We start from the raw sequence: 17,091 nt of genomic DNA, 5'->3' as shown, positions 1-17,091 counted from the left end.
TTGGGTTATTTTTTAGACAAATTTCTTTCCATGCTATGCCAAACAAAGCCTTCTCTGACATGAAAAAATCAAACATATGCCAGCCCACAGCTCCTCTTTTCCATGCTACATTAGGACGCTTATCTTCCTATTTCATGAGACATATGGCACCAAACTGCTGTGCAGGACAAGGCAAAAAGGAGAACCCCTGTGCCATATGCTAACAAAAAATATTCTTCTCAAAATAACAGTAAAACAAAACCTAACTTATTTGCCTTTTTCTTTTTCCCAGACAAAAGACCACTTGAGTCATGGCCTGATTGGACTTAATTGAGAAGGAGAAAGAGTAATTTCCTTACCTACAATAAACCATGAAAAATTAGGGAGTAGAATATAAAAATTAGAATCAGTATCCATGTGTGTATTCCCACATAATGAGCAGCCAAAGTCTCAATGATTGTCCAGTACCCTTCACAGAAATTCATGAATTCTTTAATGACTAACTACATTAGGCAATACATTTGATGAACTGGTTAGACATGGAAGAAAATATTTTAAAATCATGTTTTCAATAATGCTGCTGGGATACAGCACAAATCCAGATCTTTGTCTGATGAATCACAGTGTCTTTTTTTCCTACAGTAAAGGCTGGGTGTAAGATAATTGCAAATACAGGAAATGATGAACTCATGCTGTTAAAGCAGCAGCATTCAGTATAAATCAGAAGAGAAAGCTTAAATGTGCAACTGAAGAGGGAAAAAAATAGAAAAGCAAGCAGATGCCAGGAAAGAATGAGAAGGAAAATGAAACCAAAACAAGACTGATTTGAGGAAGTCCTTACAATGCAAGGAAAGTAATCTCATCATCACATATACGACTTGGTGCACCCTGGAAAAGTAACAATGACAAAAAGAAAGGAAATTGGGTGCCAAAGTCACAGAAAATGACACAGTGCTCAGGCAGGTTTCTGCAGTTCATCAATCAAACAGTGTTTTGTACCCATCTTCTCTTTTCCTGCAAGGTACCAGTGAAAAAGAGACTGTCACACCCAGCACCACAACAGGACTGAAGTGCTGAGGTGACAGTGCAGAGGCTCTGGTGACAATCTCTGGTCACTTGTCTCTGACCAGTCTGGTTTTGGAAAACCACCCAGCCCCAGCTGTAGTCTGCTCAGCATATTCCCATTTCTTTCCTTTCTGTTTGGATTACCAGCATTGCCTGTGACAGCACCAATCAGATCTGAGGAATGGGAAGTATTTTACCTTATCACTGCAAACATGGAATTGAAGTTCTTGCATTCTCGACAGTGGAGAGCAATTTTAATGAAATGCTTAATAATCTTCATTCTTTTGAGTTGGTTGGGTTCTGCTAAAATTTCCATGGCAACCCAGAAGGTCTCTTGATTTATGACATCCTCAAACTGTTTCAGGTGAGCATTCCCTGTTTTGGAGTCCAGCTTGTACAGGTCATCAATGTATTCCGTTGGCTCGATGTTGCGGAATAATTCAAAGTCCCGCATGGAAAGCTGAGTGGCCACCTCAATGGTGCTCAGCTGGAGGAGGGAAATTTGGCTCTCTCGGAGGAGCTCTTGAGCATCCTCATCTGAGCATAAGGTTTCTGTTTCCATATTGTTTTTCAGATAATACCTGAAGAATAAGTGAGTAACAACAACACATTAGAGATGCTCTTCAGAGGGTTTGTGAACACAAAGATGTTGAACTATACCAATCACTGTGAGCATTACAGAGACAAGAAGGGACAACATAACCTTGTACTTCAGTTAATGTAAAATAGCACCATTACTTAAGTAAATAAACATTTCAAAAGCTCGGTGTTAATATTTTTACACTGTACTCTGTAATATGCTGTAGTGCTCACCTTTTCCATTTATAAATTCAGCAGCGAAAATAGCATTTCAAAAAACACACTAGTTCTGAGAAATCGCCTGTTAATGTATTTCTACATTTCTTATAAAATTTTGCGTGTTTTTTTTCCATAAATTTATTGTGGCACACTAATATTTGCATGGGGCACAGAGTATTCAGGAAATTAATATATATCTGGAAAATTCACTCCATGGTCCCAGGTAAATCGCTTTCAGATACACAAAAATTTATTACTAATAAATTCCCTCTGTTGCCTAGCAAAGACAACTACAGAATATTTTAGTTTAATAAACTTTCTTCTGGTATGGGTCAGGTCATCAGATAAAACCAAAGCGCTTAGCATTTCAGAAACATTCAGAACAGTTTACTTAAAAATGGAAGAATTTATCTCAGGTTAGGATCGGTTCACTGCAGCATGACACTGAGAAAGAAATTAATTGTATTCTTTAATCCTCAAGTACATGTGAGAAGTGTCAAAACAAATATAACCTTTTTCTCCAAGTGTAAACCACTATATACATTATCCTGATCTGCTAAATTTAGCTGCCTTCAAGTAAGCTTGCTGCAGATTTAGGGAGGGATTTTTGGGTGCAGAAGAGGAAGGTGATCCAAAGAAGAGAGGCAAGTGTAAGTTACTGGCATTTACTTGCTTGTGCTTCCAACAGATACCCATCCATTTTATTTAAAACACCTCTCCCTGGTGTAAGGCTTACTTATCGTGGAGGTCTTGGTTGCAACGTCCAGTTTCAATCCTGAAAGCCAAATAAAACCCAGGCGAAACAAGGAACATTTACCGTCCGTTGAGCTGAATCCTGTCAGCCAGCTTGGAGAACTGGTCCGGGAGGCGCCGCTGTTTGATGACCCCCTCGGGGCTGACGGACACCTCGCACAGGGAGTAGGTCTCGGGGGCTCCTGTCAGGTTGAACTCATGGACAGCGTGACTCACCACCTCCTTTGCTGTAGTGTCTTTGCTGATGATGATGTAACAGCTCTGCTGATCTGCTTTGAAAACTCGTATCACTTGATCTGGAATATCTAAAAAAAGAGTGTAACACCTTTAATGTATGAAGTACTTTTCCACTGAGAAGACACAAGGTCACTTGGAGAGATATTTTACAAGGGCGTGTGATAGAACAAGGTGGAACTGGCTAAAGCTGAAGGGGGGAAGGTTTAATTGGATATTAGGGACAAATTCTTCCCTGCGAGGGGGGTGAGGTCCTGGCACAGGTTGCCCAAAGAGGCTGTGAATTCTCCATCCATGGAGGTGCTCAGCACCAGGCTGGATGGGGCTTGGAGCACCTGGTCTAGTGGAAGGTAGGGGGTGGAATTAGATAATCTTATTGCAAGCCAAACCATTCTTTGGTTTGGAATGAGGCGAAAAGCCGAACCTAACCAAGTTCTAATGGTTCTAATCACAATCATTCTGTGATTCTATGATTTACTCTCCCATTTGATCATCAGGAAACAAAAACAACCAGCTTCTGGGGGAAAAAAACCATGCTGGACTTAAAAAGTATTTAAAATACTCTGGGTTTTTCTTCATCTTTGTAAGGAAAAAAGAAGACTCTTCTCTCTGCTCTTCTTCTAACTCAATTACTCTACCATCCCATCACCCCAGTCAAAGTACAAAGTACAAAGACATGCAGGTATGTAACTAGACTGTTCGCTGTTCCTTCACAGCGTGTCTTAAAAACTTTGGCAGCATCATTCCTCCTTTGGCTCTCTTTTGTCTGTGAGAGCCAGATCCACAAATGTGCCAGGGCACTCTTCCCAGGGATGGGAAGCCACCAAGTACGGATGGATGGGCTTGGGGTGGGAGGATGTGAAGAGGAAAGGAGATTTGGTTGCTCCCAGAACTAGCCATAAGCTTTTACCCTCACTCTTTCCCCTGAAGGAACTAAGCTGCTGCCAGCAGTTAATTCTTTGGCTGGTGTACTTATTTATAGCACATTTTATGTATTATAAATGCATTAGAGAACAGCTTTATCTGAGGCAGCCTACAGCAGGAAATAAATATCTACAGAAATGTGTGTTGAATTCACAGTTTGATGATTGCAAATAACTTGCTCTATTAGCTATTACAGAAAGTTTGATTTTCAAAATAAAACTGATTTTTAAAAAATTGCAGGAGTCAAAATGCACAGTAATTTCAAGCACAGGGAAGCCCAGATTTTCCCTTCCCTGAAGACTGAAGACTAAAACTTCACAGCTTTTCGGCAGACCTGAGAAGGTGGGAGGATGTTGCTGAGCCCTCAGCCAAGGCTTCAGAGTCTGAAGCTCTCCAAAACCACACCAGAGGCAGATGTGCCATAACTGCTGCATCAGAGATCTCCAGTGAGGGAAGGGAAGGAAGGGTTGTCTTTAAAGCAACAGCCTCCCAAAGAGCCCTCCCCTTCTCTCACTGCTATTTGTCCAGCCCTTAAGTGCCAAATCCGTGGATGGAGACATGACCTGCCCTGGAGCACTGGGGATGATCAGGTGTCCCCTCTGCCCAAGGGGAACCAGCCCAGGGAGTCATCCTGCTGGGCAGAGCATCCAGGTCCTTCAGGCACTCCCAGCAGCAGCTCTCTGAGCTGCTAAAAATACAGTTTTAGATGCTGCTCACCCTACTGACTATACATTGATTTCCCTCCATCAAAATCCACTGCTTAAGGAGGCAACAAAGATCCCTGGGGGCAGTGACCTTGGGGCTACTTTTTCTTGCATCAGGATTTATACGTGTTATGGGCACAAGTAGAAGGAATTTCAAGGTAAAAAGTAAGCAGGTAATCTATGATCCAGCACCCATTGGAAAAAAGAAAGGCTCAACATCAGTTGTAAATAAATTTTAAGATGGAAGAAAACATGGGTTAAAAAAATTCCAGTTGAAAGCTAATTCCTCTAACAGTTTCATGATTATGATTAAAACATTATCAGAACATTCTCATCAGAAGCTGGGTTCTAGCTGAATATGAAGTTCAATATATATGTGAATAGGGACAATATAAACGAGAAGTATTTTGTACTTTATTTCAGAGTGAAAGTGGTGGAAATGACATATTGCATAATTAGAGAAGTGCCTGTCATAATAGTGATAATAAAGAAATAGAAGAAGGGAAACATCTATACTTTGGTATCAACATACCTAAAAACAAGAACATATTCAAGGTGTAAAACTGAAATTTAATTAGGGAGAAAAAAGTAAAAAAGAACAAACAAACCAACAAACAAACAAAAAAACCAAACCCATGCAACCAAAACAATGTAACTTGTGACAGATAAGGGAAAAATTACAGGCACATTTCTGTCTTCATAGTCTTTGCTTTTAAGCAGGCAAACATAAATTATTAAATTAAATTTTTTTATGCATTATTCAGCTCATTTTGACAATACAAAGCACATTTCAATTTGCCATGCACAGAATTTTAGTTATGAAGTCCAACAGAAGATCAAACTAAATCTCAAACTGTTATCCTCTGAAACTTCAGTTCTATGAAAGAGATATAAGCAACTTCATCCCTTTAAAGCAAGGCCACAGAGAAGCACAGGAACCTGCAAGAAGTCATTCAGTGTGCTGGGGGCAGAAATGGGAATAAAATGCAGGTCTCAGCCTCAGCACAGCACTGTGCCTGTACAGGAACCTATGGATTTGTTTTAAGGAAAATTACAGAGCACAAGGCTATCCAATGCCCTACAGTAATAACTATGTCAGTGCAACATCTGATAGTGTTAAATTTACAGGCAAGCCATGCAATATTAAGGTCTGCAGGATGCTTTACATGAGGATACTTACAGTAAAACCCAACAGCTGCAGACAGGAGAAAAAGAAAAAAAATTGTATCAACACAAAATCAAGATTGAGATGCTTACAAAACTTATCAAATGTACACTGTCAGAAATAACTTGGTTTTCTCTGACATTCAAACTGGCAGCATATTTGTTATAGCAAGCTTAAAGCAAAGCTAAGTGATGCAGCTGAAGATGTCCCTGGCCATGGCAGGGGGGTTGGAATAGATGACCATTAAAGGTCCTTTCCAACACAAACTATTCTGTGATTCTATCCAAGATGAACTAGTTACCACCATTTCATATTAAGCAGTTAACTTGTATAGTATTAAATAAAAATTTTTAGAAAAACATGTAGCTCTCATGCAGACAGCAAGGATCTGAAATTGCAGCAAAAAGGGAACTTTTTTGCTTTGGGTATTTATGCACCTGATAGGATGTATCTGTGCACATCCTTTTTAAAGGGGAAATCTGCAAGTTTATGTAAACATAAGCCACAGTCACAAAACACTTTACAGAATATGTCATTATGTACAGAACTTACACTTAAAATACGGAAAAAAAGATTCTGACTAAACATGTTTACAGGCAGCTGCATATTGCAAGAAATGCCTCCTGCAGCCTCCCTAAAAACTGGAATCCTACAGCAACAACAATGAAAGCCCAGACCACATATCTCAAAACATTTTTTAGAATTTTAGACATACTGTTGAGTATACATAACGTTTGTAAAACATGAAACATGAACATCATTGTGCTGATACCAAGGCAGTCCTATTCTATCCACAATACTGCTTGAAATATACACTGTCAGACAGAAGGATGGACAAGTCAAAGCACCGAGGAGAGATGGCAAAGGAGAAAGGGGCAAACAAAGATTATCTCCTTCCACCTGAGCCAAGTAAATTAAAGGCTCTCAGAAGTGATAAAATCCATTTCTTTGTAAAAAATAAGTAAGTCTCACATTACTTAAAAAAAGTAGGCAAGAGAGGTTCAGGCAGTGTTGATTTTCAGGACCTCTCCAGTTTGGCCCTGTTAGGCCCACAGGATGCACAGGCAACTGCACTCAGCACCAGTGATGTGAGTACAGTTGCAATATTCCCCCTGGCCCAGCTGCCTTGTGAACCATCCTGTAAATCAACCCCAAGCTGCCATTTACCTGAAGGGTTGGAGAAATCCAGAATGCTGGTTGTGGGCTGCAGCAGGTCAGGACTACTAGATGAAAGGGTGCCTGGAATGGGCATGATGGCCAGGCTGTGCCGGCACTGCCGTGTCCCCACGATGCTGTCATCCTGAGACTGGCTCACGCTGCCATCACTGCAAAACAGTTCTGCTTCAGTTATCTGCATTAAACTCCTCCTATTCACCTTGGGATCAATGATACTAAGAAAAATAATGGTGTTCAGCTGTTTTAACTACATGCTGTAGACAGGCTTTCAAAACAAGATGGGGAAAAAGATTTGAAAGTGTTCATCAGGAGAGAAAAGGTATTTTGGTCTTGTTCTGCATTCATGGGGCGGGTGCCATGATTTTTTAACAAATATAAGCAACATGGACATAATGACTAGAAATACTAAGCAATTGGTCTCTCTTAATAGCCTGAGGCTGAAAGAATGTAGGTTTTAGGTAGATGTCAGGGAGAAATTCCTCCCTGTGAGGGTGGTGAGGCCCTGGCACAGGATGCCCAGAGCAGCTGTGGCTGCCCCATCCCTGGAAGTGTTCATGGCCAGGCTGGATGGGCCTTGGAACAACGTGGTCTAGTGGAAGGTGCCATGGGAGGGGCTGAAATGGGATAGTCTTTAAGATATTTAAGTTCCCTCTCAACCCAATCCCCTTCCAACCATTCTATAATTAATGTATCACAACCTAATAAGGAACCATTACTTTTTGACAGAAGAGTCTGACAAACCTGAACAGTTTTGGAGGCAAGATGCTGAAACGGGTCTTGTCTAAAATTTTCCTGATTCTGTTTCTTCCACCAGATACAGTGTTTGCTTTCATTTTCTTGTTTCCTTTTTCACGGGGAAACATCTGTTCCACATCTCCAGGCATATCTGGGATAGAATAACGGTTGTTTTTCTTTTCTGCAATTTTCGGAATATGTGGAATTCCATTCTTCTCCTGTCCTATCCTGCAGAGCAGCTCCTTAAACACTGTAAGAGAAGATACAGTTGTTGTGAGTAACCTTTGCACACTCAGAACTTCACAATGAATTCTTTTTCCCTCAAACCTTTTACATCTCAGAGAGAATAAGGAAACGCTGCATTCAGGGCAATAAGCACTATGCATTTATTGGCTCTTTTGTTTGCACCTTTTAGGTAATGGAATGCACATGCCTCTTCAAGAGTAACTGCAACACAGACTGGTATTTTCCCAAACTGTCTTTGCCTCTACTAACACTACTGAACAGAAGCTGCATCAGATTTCCTATTGCATTTATGAAACTAAGCTAGTCTATAACCCACACTGACATTCTCAAAGCTAGAATTCCATGGAAATTTATAGGGGTTTTGTTCTGTTTCTTTCCACATATATAAGCTGGAAAAAAAAAGTTCAAATTGTCTTGTCAACATCAATTACTTCTTTAAAGATCCTTTAAAAATCATTTGAAAACCTTTCAGAAATTCAGTATTTTCTACTGAAATACTGAATTCAATTTCTATTGAGATACTGGAAGAATGAAGAACTGACAACACAGCAAATTAATCAGATTGTCCCTATGAGGAAAGCAACCAAAATTTTCTGGGCAGAAAGTCCAATTAAATGGTAAATTTCCATTGTATAATAAAAGCTAAGGCTACAAGCTTTCTAAGTATAGATTTGAACAGAACAACAGGAATTGCTCATAGTCAGAAACTTAACACTCAATTAAAAAGTCAGGAAAATAAGTATCACTGTTGTAAAAAAAGCTTCAAGTTATTAATTCATTAAAATTTATCAGAGAAATCACCTTGAAATTCTATCAGCTAGCAGGAGGAGATTAAAAACCACTTGTAAATGTATGTTGCTCACATTTATAATACAAATGAACCACCTATCACTGTCTCAGCTATAGTGATGCTTCATTTCATGTCAGTTCACATTAGTCTGGACCACTGGTGACTCTGGTTGCTTCAAGCTTTTTTGCATTATGCTAATAAGTAACTGCTGAGGGATTGAACCTTTTTAGCTGCACAGTGATAAACATAGTATAATAATGAAAAGAAAATCAATAGTGAGCAAGGGCAGGTAACTGGAGGGAGGAAATAGGAGAAGAAAACCATCAGAAGATATGGGTACAACTATGGAGGAAGGAGCTATCCTGTGCACAGCCTCCTTCCTTCTGTAGCTCTTGTTATTCTGTTGCCTGAACAAGATTATGGAAAAAGAACAGATGATTTGCCTGAGATTTTAAAGAGGTATTTAGGTGTTTATATTCATGATGACAATTAAAAGCCAACATTTATATGCCATACCACTTTTTATATCCCCTTTTCAATTATAAAGGTAATTTATCCTCTCATTCTTACAGCCATTAAAAAAAGTTTTACAAAATCCCAGTCTTACATTTTTGCTGTTTCTTGGCAAAAATATTTTGGTCCAGATCCCCTGGCTTTGTTTCAGCCCCACTGCATGGAGGGACACTAAATCAGCTTAAACAGTCATCTGAGGGTTTCTCAGGGAGTTGAAGAGCTGCCTGTGCTGGCTCTGTGCCACTCAACATGCAGCCCTTGGCACATGAGAACTGATCCAAGCAAACAGAGGCACAATGAGGGGACTTCTGCACAACTTCCCACCTCAAGGGCAAGTTGGAAAAAAAAAAAAAAAGGTGGAACCTTATTGCACTTATAAAGCCAGAAGGAGTGGAGGTTTTCCTTCACACATAAAAATATATAATATATAAAGTCTACTCACCAAAAATGTTTGTTTTTACAGTAATGGAGAGATGTGTGTTATTCTTTAAGATTTCCAGAGCTTTTACAAAGGTAATATTCTCAAAATTCTGTCCATTTACTTCCATTATCTTTAAGAAATAAAAATTGGGACTGTTAGGAAAACATCTGTCTGACAGACTTACAAATACAAAGGTGATCATACAGGCACAGTAAGAACTTCCCAGAAATTACCATATCATCTTTACAGCAGCTACAGAATTAAAACATTCCATGTAAAATAACTACTTTCATCATGTCAGAGAAGTCATATCCTGTAAATAAATCAGGACTTCCATTTTTACTTGAAAAGTGCTTTAAGTAAGTTTGTTTTCTGTAACAACATGACATTCTTGCAATTAATCAGAAATGGTGGCTCATGAGCCACAGAACTAGTATCACTTCAAAAGCTGGATTTTCACTGAGTGTGACCTGTCACTGTTTCACCTACCTCAGTGAGCTGGGATCAAACACATCAGGTGAGAATCAATTCCACAGAACAATCTGATGGTTTCAATGTAACCATATCTCCAATCAGAAAGTTTTAAAAAAACCCATAACTTGATTTATTTTCCAATTCTGTTTTTGGAATATTTAAATATTTTATATATTTTGAAAACTTTTTAACAGAAACCCATTTACCAGACAGAAATGGAAGCTGAGCTGTGGCATTCCCACACTTGCCAGTGGTTTGGTTTTAGTACACAGCATAACGTTTCTGTTGAGAACAACCAAGAGGTGGGTGAGGCAGAACATTTTAAATTAACTGTTTTTACCTGATCACCACGCTTAAGTCCAGCTTCTGCGGCTTTACTGCCTATCTCCACAGTCTCTACAAAAATACCAAACCCCTTGTCACTGCCTCCAAGAAGGCTGAAAAACAGGGGAGAGTCTCTGGAAGGTTTTTGCAGGGTGATTTGTCTCCATTTCGCTTTGGCAGCACAGGCAATATTCAGCAATCTGAGATGGCCTTTCATTTTCTGTAACACAGAAGACACAAAATGCAGTGCAATGTTTCTTTTATCAGAAATGGAAGAACAGTTACGAAAAATACCCCAAGTGCCAGAAAATAGATTTTTGATGCCAGATTTCCAGATCTCACTAAATAAACCTTGTCCTCTTTTGCAAAAATGCAAAAACTCCCAGGTGAGTGCCATAGGTATTACTGTATATGGCCTTTATATCTAACTTATACTTAAGAACAAATATGTCCCATGTTAAAAGCCACCTGTTAACTGTTACACTTAGGGACTACAGCTGTTAGGCACTGGTAACACTTGAAAATTGAAATATGTAGTACTAGAAAATGTGACGTTCTTTTTTGCCCCTACCGTATCTTCCAAGTTCTTTTCAAATTCTTCCAGGAATCGAGTCATGGCAGGATCTCCTTCAAAGTCATTAAAATGATTGTTCACCCACAGTAACACTACTCTGGTAACCTGTAAAAACAAAATAAATTATGTGTGTGTGTATATATGTATATATATATACACATATAAATGTACCTATGGTTCTTCTCCTATAAGCATTCATCTATAAACACAGAGGAATATTTGGATGTGGCAGAAGAACATAAAACAGATTACTGTATCTGACAGGAAAAAGGCATTTACACTTGAAATCATCTTCTTTTTCCCTTTATTTGTGTAAGTAAATGAAAAATTTAAAAACCCAAGTATTTTTATACCTAAAAAATACTGGCTACATCACCCAGTACCTACTGGTGCATAAATTCATCTTCAGCTAAGCCTTCCTGACACTGTTTATGAAAATTACCTTTTAAAGCATTGTAATGATTTCTTTAAAGGAAGTTCTAGTTGTGATAATAAAAAGCTTTCTTCTAAAAAATTTTAGTTAAGTATTCAGATTGCCTCTGTAGGTGCTACAGAATAGTAAAGTCACTACTATTCACCAGTCAGTCTGACAACTATATTATCCACCTATATTATAAAAAAAATCTGTCTATAGCAGTTTCTCTTCTAAAATTATACCAGTTCTGCTTCTGTTTGATGACACACCTCTCTTTATCTTTCCTTTTATTAAAAACCAGTAGTTGCCCAAATGAAAAACATGGAAAGAAGAAAGAAGAGAAGCAGCAACCACAGCAGACCCTGTACAATTTCCTATAGGAAACTTCTAGTGCTTTTACAGTATGTTGAACTTCCTCAGCTCAAGGCTAGAACACATAAAAACATTGGCTAAGAATCAACAAATTGGCATGATGCAAGTTCCAGACTATCAAGGTTTTTCATGAATGTGGACACAGTTAGATAGAGTGGAACCTAGTTTTATTTATCCTAGCTTGTCAGCAATACAAAAAGGGATCAATTTAAATATATTTTCACCAGAAATATTAATCTCTTAGACTCCAACCAACCTTATCCCTGAGGCTGTCCACTGTGAACCACTCCAAGAGTTTATTTCCAACTTCCAAGGGACTTGTTAGAAATGTTCTGTATGTTAAAAGAAAATCTTCGATGTAGGTTGGATCCACAATAGAATGTTCCTCTATTAAGTGCATGATGAGTCTCTCGGGTGTTGCCTTAAAAAAGCAAATGAAAAAATAACTGATATCTCTCATCACTACCTCTCCCTAAAGAGTAATTCAACAGAAACCCACGTGACCAGTATAATCCCTTTAGAAAGCTCAGTTATGGCCAACTCAGGAGAAAACGCACCAACATGTTTAAATCAAATCCTCCTGCTTCTCTCAGCCCTGACATTTTGCATAGGTAACACCTGGCTAAAACAATTAGTAACGTCCCTTAATTTTAATTTTTAGTAAGCAGTTTAAGTTCCTCTTTCAGATTACAAAAAAATGGTCATAAATATCCCAAAGGGTGCTCCCAATACAAAACTCGATGTATGTGTTGATCAGGTTACAATGTATGTACCTTTATTGAAGGAGAAATGGAAGTAAATTTGGTATATGATACACATTCCTTCCAGTCAAGTTTTTTGAGCTGACACAGACAAAACTGAGTATGTACATACTAGATTCAAAGTGAAATTGTATTTATTTACTAATAAGTAAAATTTTACTAGATTAATGGAAAGCATAGAAAGAAATGCACCTTGATAACTATGTGTCCTTTTCTGGTTCCACTGCGATCCAGTTCCCTGTGCTCCTTTACCATCACAATTTCTCCTTCTTCCTCCACTTTGTGAGTGTTTTTTTCCACATGGTTCAGAATCCTCCAGTAGTCTTGCTGGGCTATACACACAAACTGCCCCCAAGGAGAACAACAGTGATTAAAATATCTAAAATATGAATGTATCCTCATCTCCAGGCTTAACAACCCAAACTCTCCCAGTCTCTCTCCACAGCAGAGAGGCTCCAGCTGTCAGAGCACCTTTGTAGCCTTCTCGGGACCTGTTCCAATCTGTTTTCTTTTATTAGATGCTTAAAAATAAGAGATTGTTATATATAATTGCAACCTTACCTGACAATCATCTACTTTGGTTCTGACCACTCCATTCATGTACTGTTTGTCCAGTGAGGGAGTAATCCCAAAACTGTTTCCCATACAGAGACTTTCACTCTTCCCATCAGGATAGCTGATTTCTACTGTGCCATTTAAAATAACATACCAAGAATCAAGCTAGAGAAAGAAAGAAAAAAAAATAATAAGTGAAGCTATTTCAACAGCTTTGTAAGCTCTTATCTCAGAAAGGCTCATTCTTGTAGCCTCCAGTTTGTTGACACCACCTCTCTGCAACATTTAATTCACCAAAACTGCACTGCAAGGCAAGAGATGGAGATTGAAAGAGGAATGCTTTTCAGCTTTCTTCATTCACTTCAGAACTGATTCTGGAGGGAGAAACACTGATTAATAGACTGCTTTCTTAGTAAGAAGGCTAATTGCCATTATATATTTGTACCATTTAGTGAGAATGAGCATTCTTTCTCTGGGTACCCATTTAGTCACTACCAGAGATGAGTCTACCTCACCCCTTCTTGGAGGGATGAACAGCAAATGCCATTCCAGATGTCTTGATCCAAGCAGGAAGAGAGATTTCAGGACAGGGATTCAGGGCACCTATGGTGGGGAGCCTGACTACTGATTTAAAACTTCTTCTGGAAGCAGGGACTTACTTCCTGGCCGTCTTCAAGTATGATGGCTCCTGCTTGCTCGACGACTTCAAATATCATCACTGAGCACAGCTCTCTCCTCACAGACATGGTCATGTTCGCAAAGGCAGGGAGCTGATGCATGAATTCCAGTAATTGCTCTGTTGGACAAAGGAAACACTGGTATGATGACTGCAAGGGTTTCCAAGGACTCCTTACCCTTCACAAGTGTATTAAACTTCAGTTAAATTAATTTGAAATTCTTCAGTGGTGTTACACTTCCCATTAGTGCCTGTGTGCACTTTGTCATCAACAGCCAGAACTCAGCTCCACAGCCTTGCTGGTGTTCTGATTGACTCTCAGAGCAGCAGTCTAGCTAAGAGTAAAAGCACTTCAGCTTCAAACATTTAGAAAAATTAAAAATACCCCTAGGTACAGTAATTATAAGCTAGACAGGAGCATGAAATGATTTTCCACTGTTCAGAGACGCAACCTGAAGTACGGCAGAAAGCAAATTTTGCTATTGAAATTCATGCCAATTTCTAGTTAAACACTGCAGTAAATTATCTTAATTTTAACTGTTTTGCAGCTTACAGTTAAGTATACCTATATTCAGTAATAGTATGTTCTCTTTGCTACTTAATAACTACTTCAACTGTTTCAGGCAGTCAGAATTACTTTGCTACATGTCCCATTACATCAATGCATACTATGACTGTAAAACCTCATATCTTAAGCATCACAAAGACTGTTGTTCAAAATACTTCAATTCTCAGAACAAATACTCTCTCAGATAGAAAGAGAAGACATCATTCAATCAAGAGCATCAACAGAGCAAAATGAGAAATCATTCAATTATTGAGATAAACATTGAACATTAACTCATCAAACAGTTTTTGGTTATGCTTCTCTTACAGATGTTATATGAAGTAGCCCTATGTAAATTTTACTACTGTATTTTTCCTCCTCACCAATGTCATCATCAGTTTTATCTGCAGGCTCTTTCTCAAGGCACTCTCGGACAACATCTCGCCCTAGAAGTGGATCAGAAGTTCTGTCAATATCTTCATCCTCCTCCTCCTCTTCATCTTCAGAGTCTACAGGTGCCTCCGGAAGACCCGTTAAATCAACATCTCCCATCTCACTTTCTGTAGCCTACAAAGAAAATGTCAATCAGATAGAGAGTTCAATGTCCTCAGGTCAATGATTTATGGCCTGAGGTAGCTAATAAAGATTAAATCCTGTGACCAACAAGTCTAACCAGAATCTCTAACAGCTCCCTTTCTGAACACTGAGGAAAACATGCTGAAATCTACTAGAGTCTCATCTTACAGCAATTATTCTCTCTTTCTTGTGAATTCATGTGACATTGTTTTTTCACCATTTGAGTCTATAGTATTAACAATATAATAATATAGTTTAGTAATATCATTGGTTACCCAATGCCTGTGGACACATTTCTACTGTCAGCAATAGACATCAACATAGACATCACCCTGAGCAGACCAACAAGACAATGGCCAAAGAGAACAAAATACCAGCAACAAAAAGCAGAATCATTTGGAATCATTTACACTAATTCCTTATGTACAGTTTAAATGATGTAATGGCATGAAAATAAATTTCCAAACAGATGGAAGGGAGGAAAAAAGTAGTTTCAAATTCTCAGCTTCTACAGAGTACTTGCTCAGTCACTTTTTTTAAAGCTTAAGCCAGAATGCAAATCATTTTTCTGTTTAAATTCAGAAATTTGAACAACAAGATGTGTCACTGGAAAGTATAAGGCAATTATATAGAAATTTGCAGAAAATGGAGTTTGTTTTTAAATGAGCAGATTTACAACACTCACTTTCACTTTGAAGAAATCCTTGAGATTTTGCAAAAACACTGAGCTAAGGCATCAAGTACCCTGCATGTTCACAAGACATCCAAAATAAAGGATGAATTTGAACACTGTAATGGGGCAGGGCACAGCTTCTCTGGACAACCTGTACCAGTGTCTCAAAACCCTCACAGGCAAGATTTTCCTCCCTCTACCCAAGTTACATCTACCTTTTGTCCTTGTCACTACAGGACACGTTAAAAAGTCTTTCTAATAAATCTGCTTTAAGTCTTGACAGAGTGCAGTCAGGTATCCCTGAGGCCTTAATCCCTTTTCTCCAGTCTCTGGAGGCTTCACATGACTGCCACGACTGCCAGATGGAGAGTGCATCCACAGTGCCATCAGCCAAGTCCCTCAGGACCCTGCCATGCCCTGCCTTGGGACCCCTGGACCTGTGCACGTTCAGATCCTCAGGTGCTCTCAAACACAACCTTCTCTTCCCATGGCAAGGACTTTGTTCCCCTAGTCCCTGGCTTGATGTTCGGAGTGTGGAGAGATGTGCAAAGAGCAACCTGTGCAAACTGAGACAAAAACTGCTGAGTGCCTCAGCCTTCTCCATGCCATTAGTTCTCCTGCCTTATTTACTGGGGGAGTGAAGCACAATTTCTATCTGTTTTTTTGGGGTTTTGTATTTTTTGACTAATGTACCTGTAGAAGCCCTTCTGGTTTTTGTCACATGCCCTGCCAAATCCAACTCCAATTGAGCCTCACTCTTCCTGATCCCAACCCTACATTAGGGCAGCGTTCCTATATTCCTCCCAGGACACATGTCCCTGATTCCACTATGCATTTGCTGCTTGTGCTTCATTTTCACCAGAAGGTCCTTACTTGGTCACTGCTCTCCTGCTCAATATTCATTTTAAGTGATTTAATCTCACCAGACTGCACTGGCTCTATCTCCCTACACACTCCATGCTGATGTGAGCCCCAATACCTGCATAGAGGAACAGCTTTGTCATCCTACACCAGAAAAAAAAAAATACTGGGGTTTAAATATAATCTTGGGCCTTGGAGCTCGTCCTCATTTTGATAATTAGCCAGCAAACCTAATAAATAAAGCTTAAACGATTTTTAAAAATCTACTTCTTTCAGAGAAGGATAACAATATAGAGAGGGTTAAATCTGTTTTACATTACATCACTTTATTGGCTTCTGTAGCTCACATTAACAGCTTTGGAATTAAGCCCAAGCGCAAATTGCACTTGGAGAGTCTCAGCAGCACATGATCAGTACAGCATTTTATTCAAGGACCTTTCTAGCATTTCTTCATCTAAACAGTCACAATTTATACCAGCTTCTCCATGCTATGACAAACAGCAGCACCAATCCTCACTTTGATACACCCATGCTAAACAAGGAAATCTGAGGCTACAGGTTCTGCCAAATTTTTTATATCCTATATAGGAAAATAGACAAATCAACTCCTTTCTTGATAGATAAGTTATGTTTTGATCAAACTATGGAATAGGAGCAGGTCCTCCAACTGTGTTTCAAAGATTCTGTGCAGATGGTGACAGAATGCTGGCAGGTCAGTGCTGGAAGAACAGGAAGGATTTCACTCATAAAGCCATCTGCAGAAGTAGCTGCTCATCCCAA

The 17,091-nt window shown here is 39.1% G+C and overlaps 1 protein-coding gene across 13 annotated transcripts in view; it reads right to left on the bottom strand.

Annotated features, from left to right (window-relative positions):
• RAPGEF6 (Rap guanine nucleotide exchange factor 6) overlaps window positions 1–17,091 on the bottom strand; it is a 122,401-nt gene that overhangs the window by 26,619 nt on the left and 78,691 nt on the right. For 8 of the 13 annotated variants that reach the window (XM_053956304.1, XM_053956313.1, XM_053956308.1 and 5 more), the window contains 13 exons: window positions 14,585–14,768; window positions 13,638–13,774; window positions 12,985–13,143; window positions 12,616–12,768; window positions 11,919–12,083; window positions 10,873–10,980; window positions 10,318–10,521; window positions 9,525–9,633; window positions 7,540–7,783; window positions 6,790–6,947; window positions 5,638–5,652; window positions 2,660–2,900; window positions 1,242–1,625 (listed from right to left, as the gene is read on the bottom strand). In XM_053956304.1, the coding sequence (XP_053812279.1) occupies window positions 1,242–1,625; window positions 2,660–2,900; window positions 5,638–5,652; window positions 6,790–6,947; window positions 7,540–7,783; window positions 9,525–9,633; window positions 10,318–10,521; window positions 10,873–10,980; window positions 11,919–12,083; window positions 12,616–12,768; window positions 12,985–13,143; window positions 13,638–13,774; window positions 14,585–14,768 (2,261 nt within the window). The remainder of the gene's footprint in view (window positions 1–1,241; window positions 1,626–2,659; window positions 2,901–5,637; window positions 5,653–6,789; window positions 6,948–7,539; window positions 7,784–9,524; window positions 9,634–10,317; window positions 10,522–10,872; window positions 10,981–11,918; window positions 12,084–12,615; window positions 12,769–12,984; window positions 13,144–13,637; window positions 13,775–14,584; window positions 14,769–17,091) is intronic. The other 5 variants (XM_053956305.1, XM_053956309.1, XM_053956315.1 and 2 more) reach the window with 1 other exon arrangement.

This window comes from Vidua chalybeata, chromosome 15, assembly GCF_026979565.1.
Source record: "Vidua chalybeata isolate OUT-0048 chromosome 15, bVidCha1 merged haplotype, whole genome shotgun sequence".
In the NCBI taxonomy this organism is placed as follows: Eukaryota; Metazoa; Chordata; class Aves; order Passeriformes; family Viduidae; genus Vidua; species Vidua chalybeata.
The sequence above is the reverse complement of the archived record's forward strand: the minus strand, read 5'-3'. Positions and strand labels throughout refer to the sequence as shown.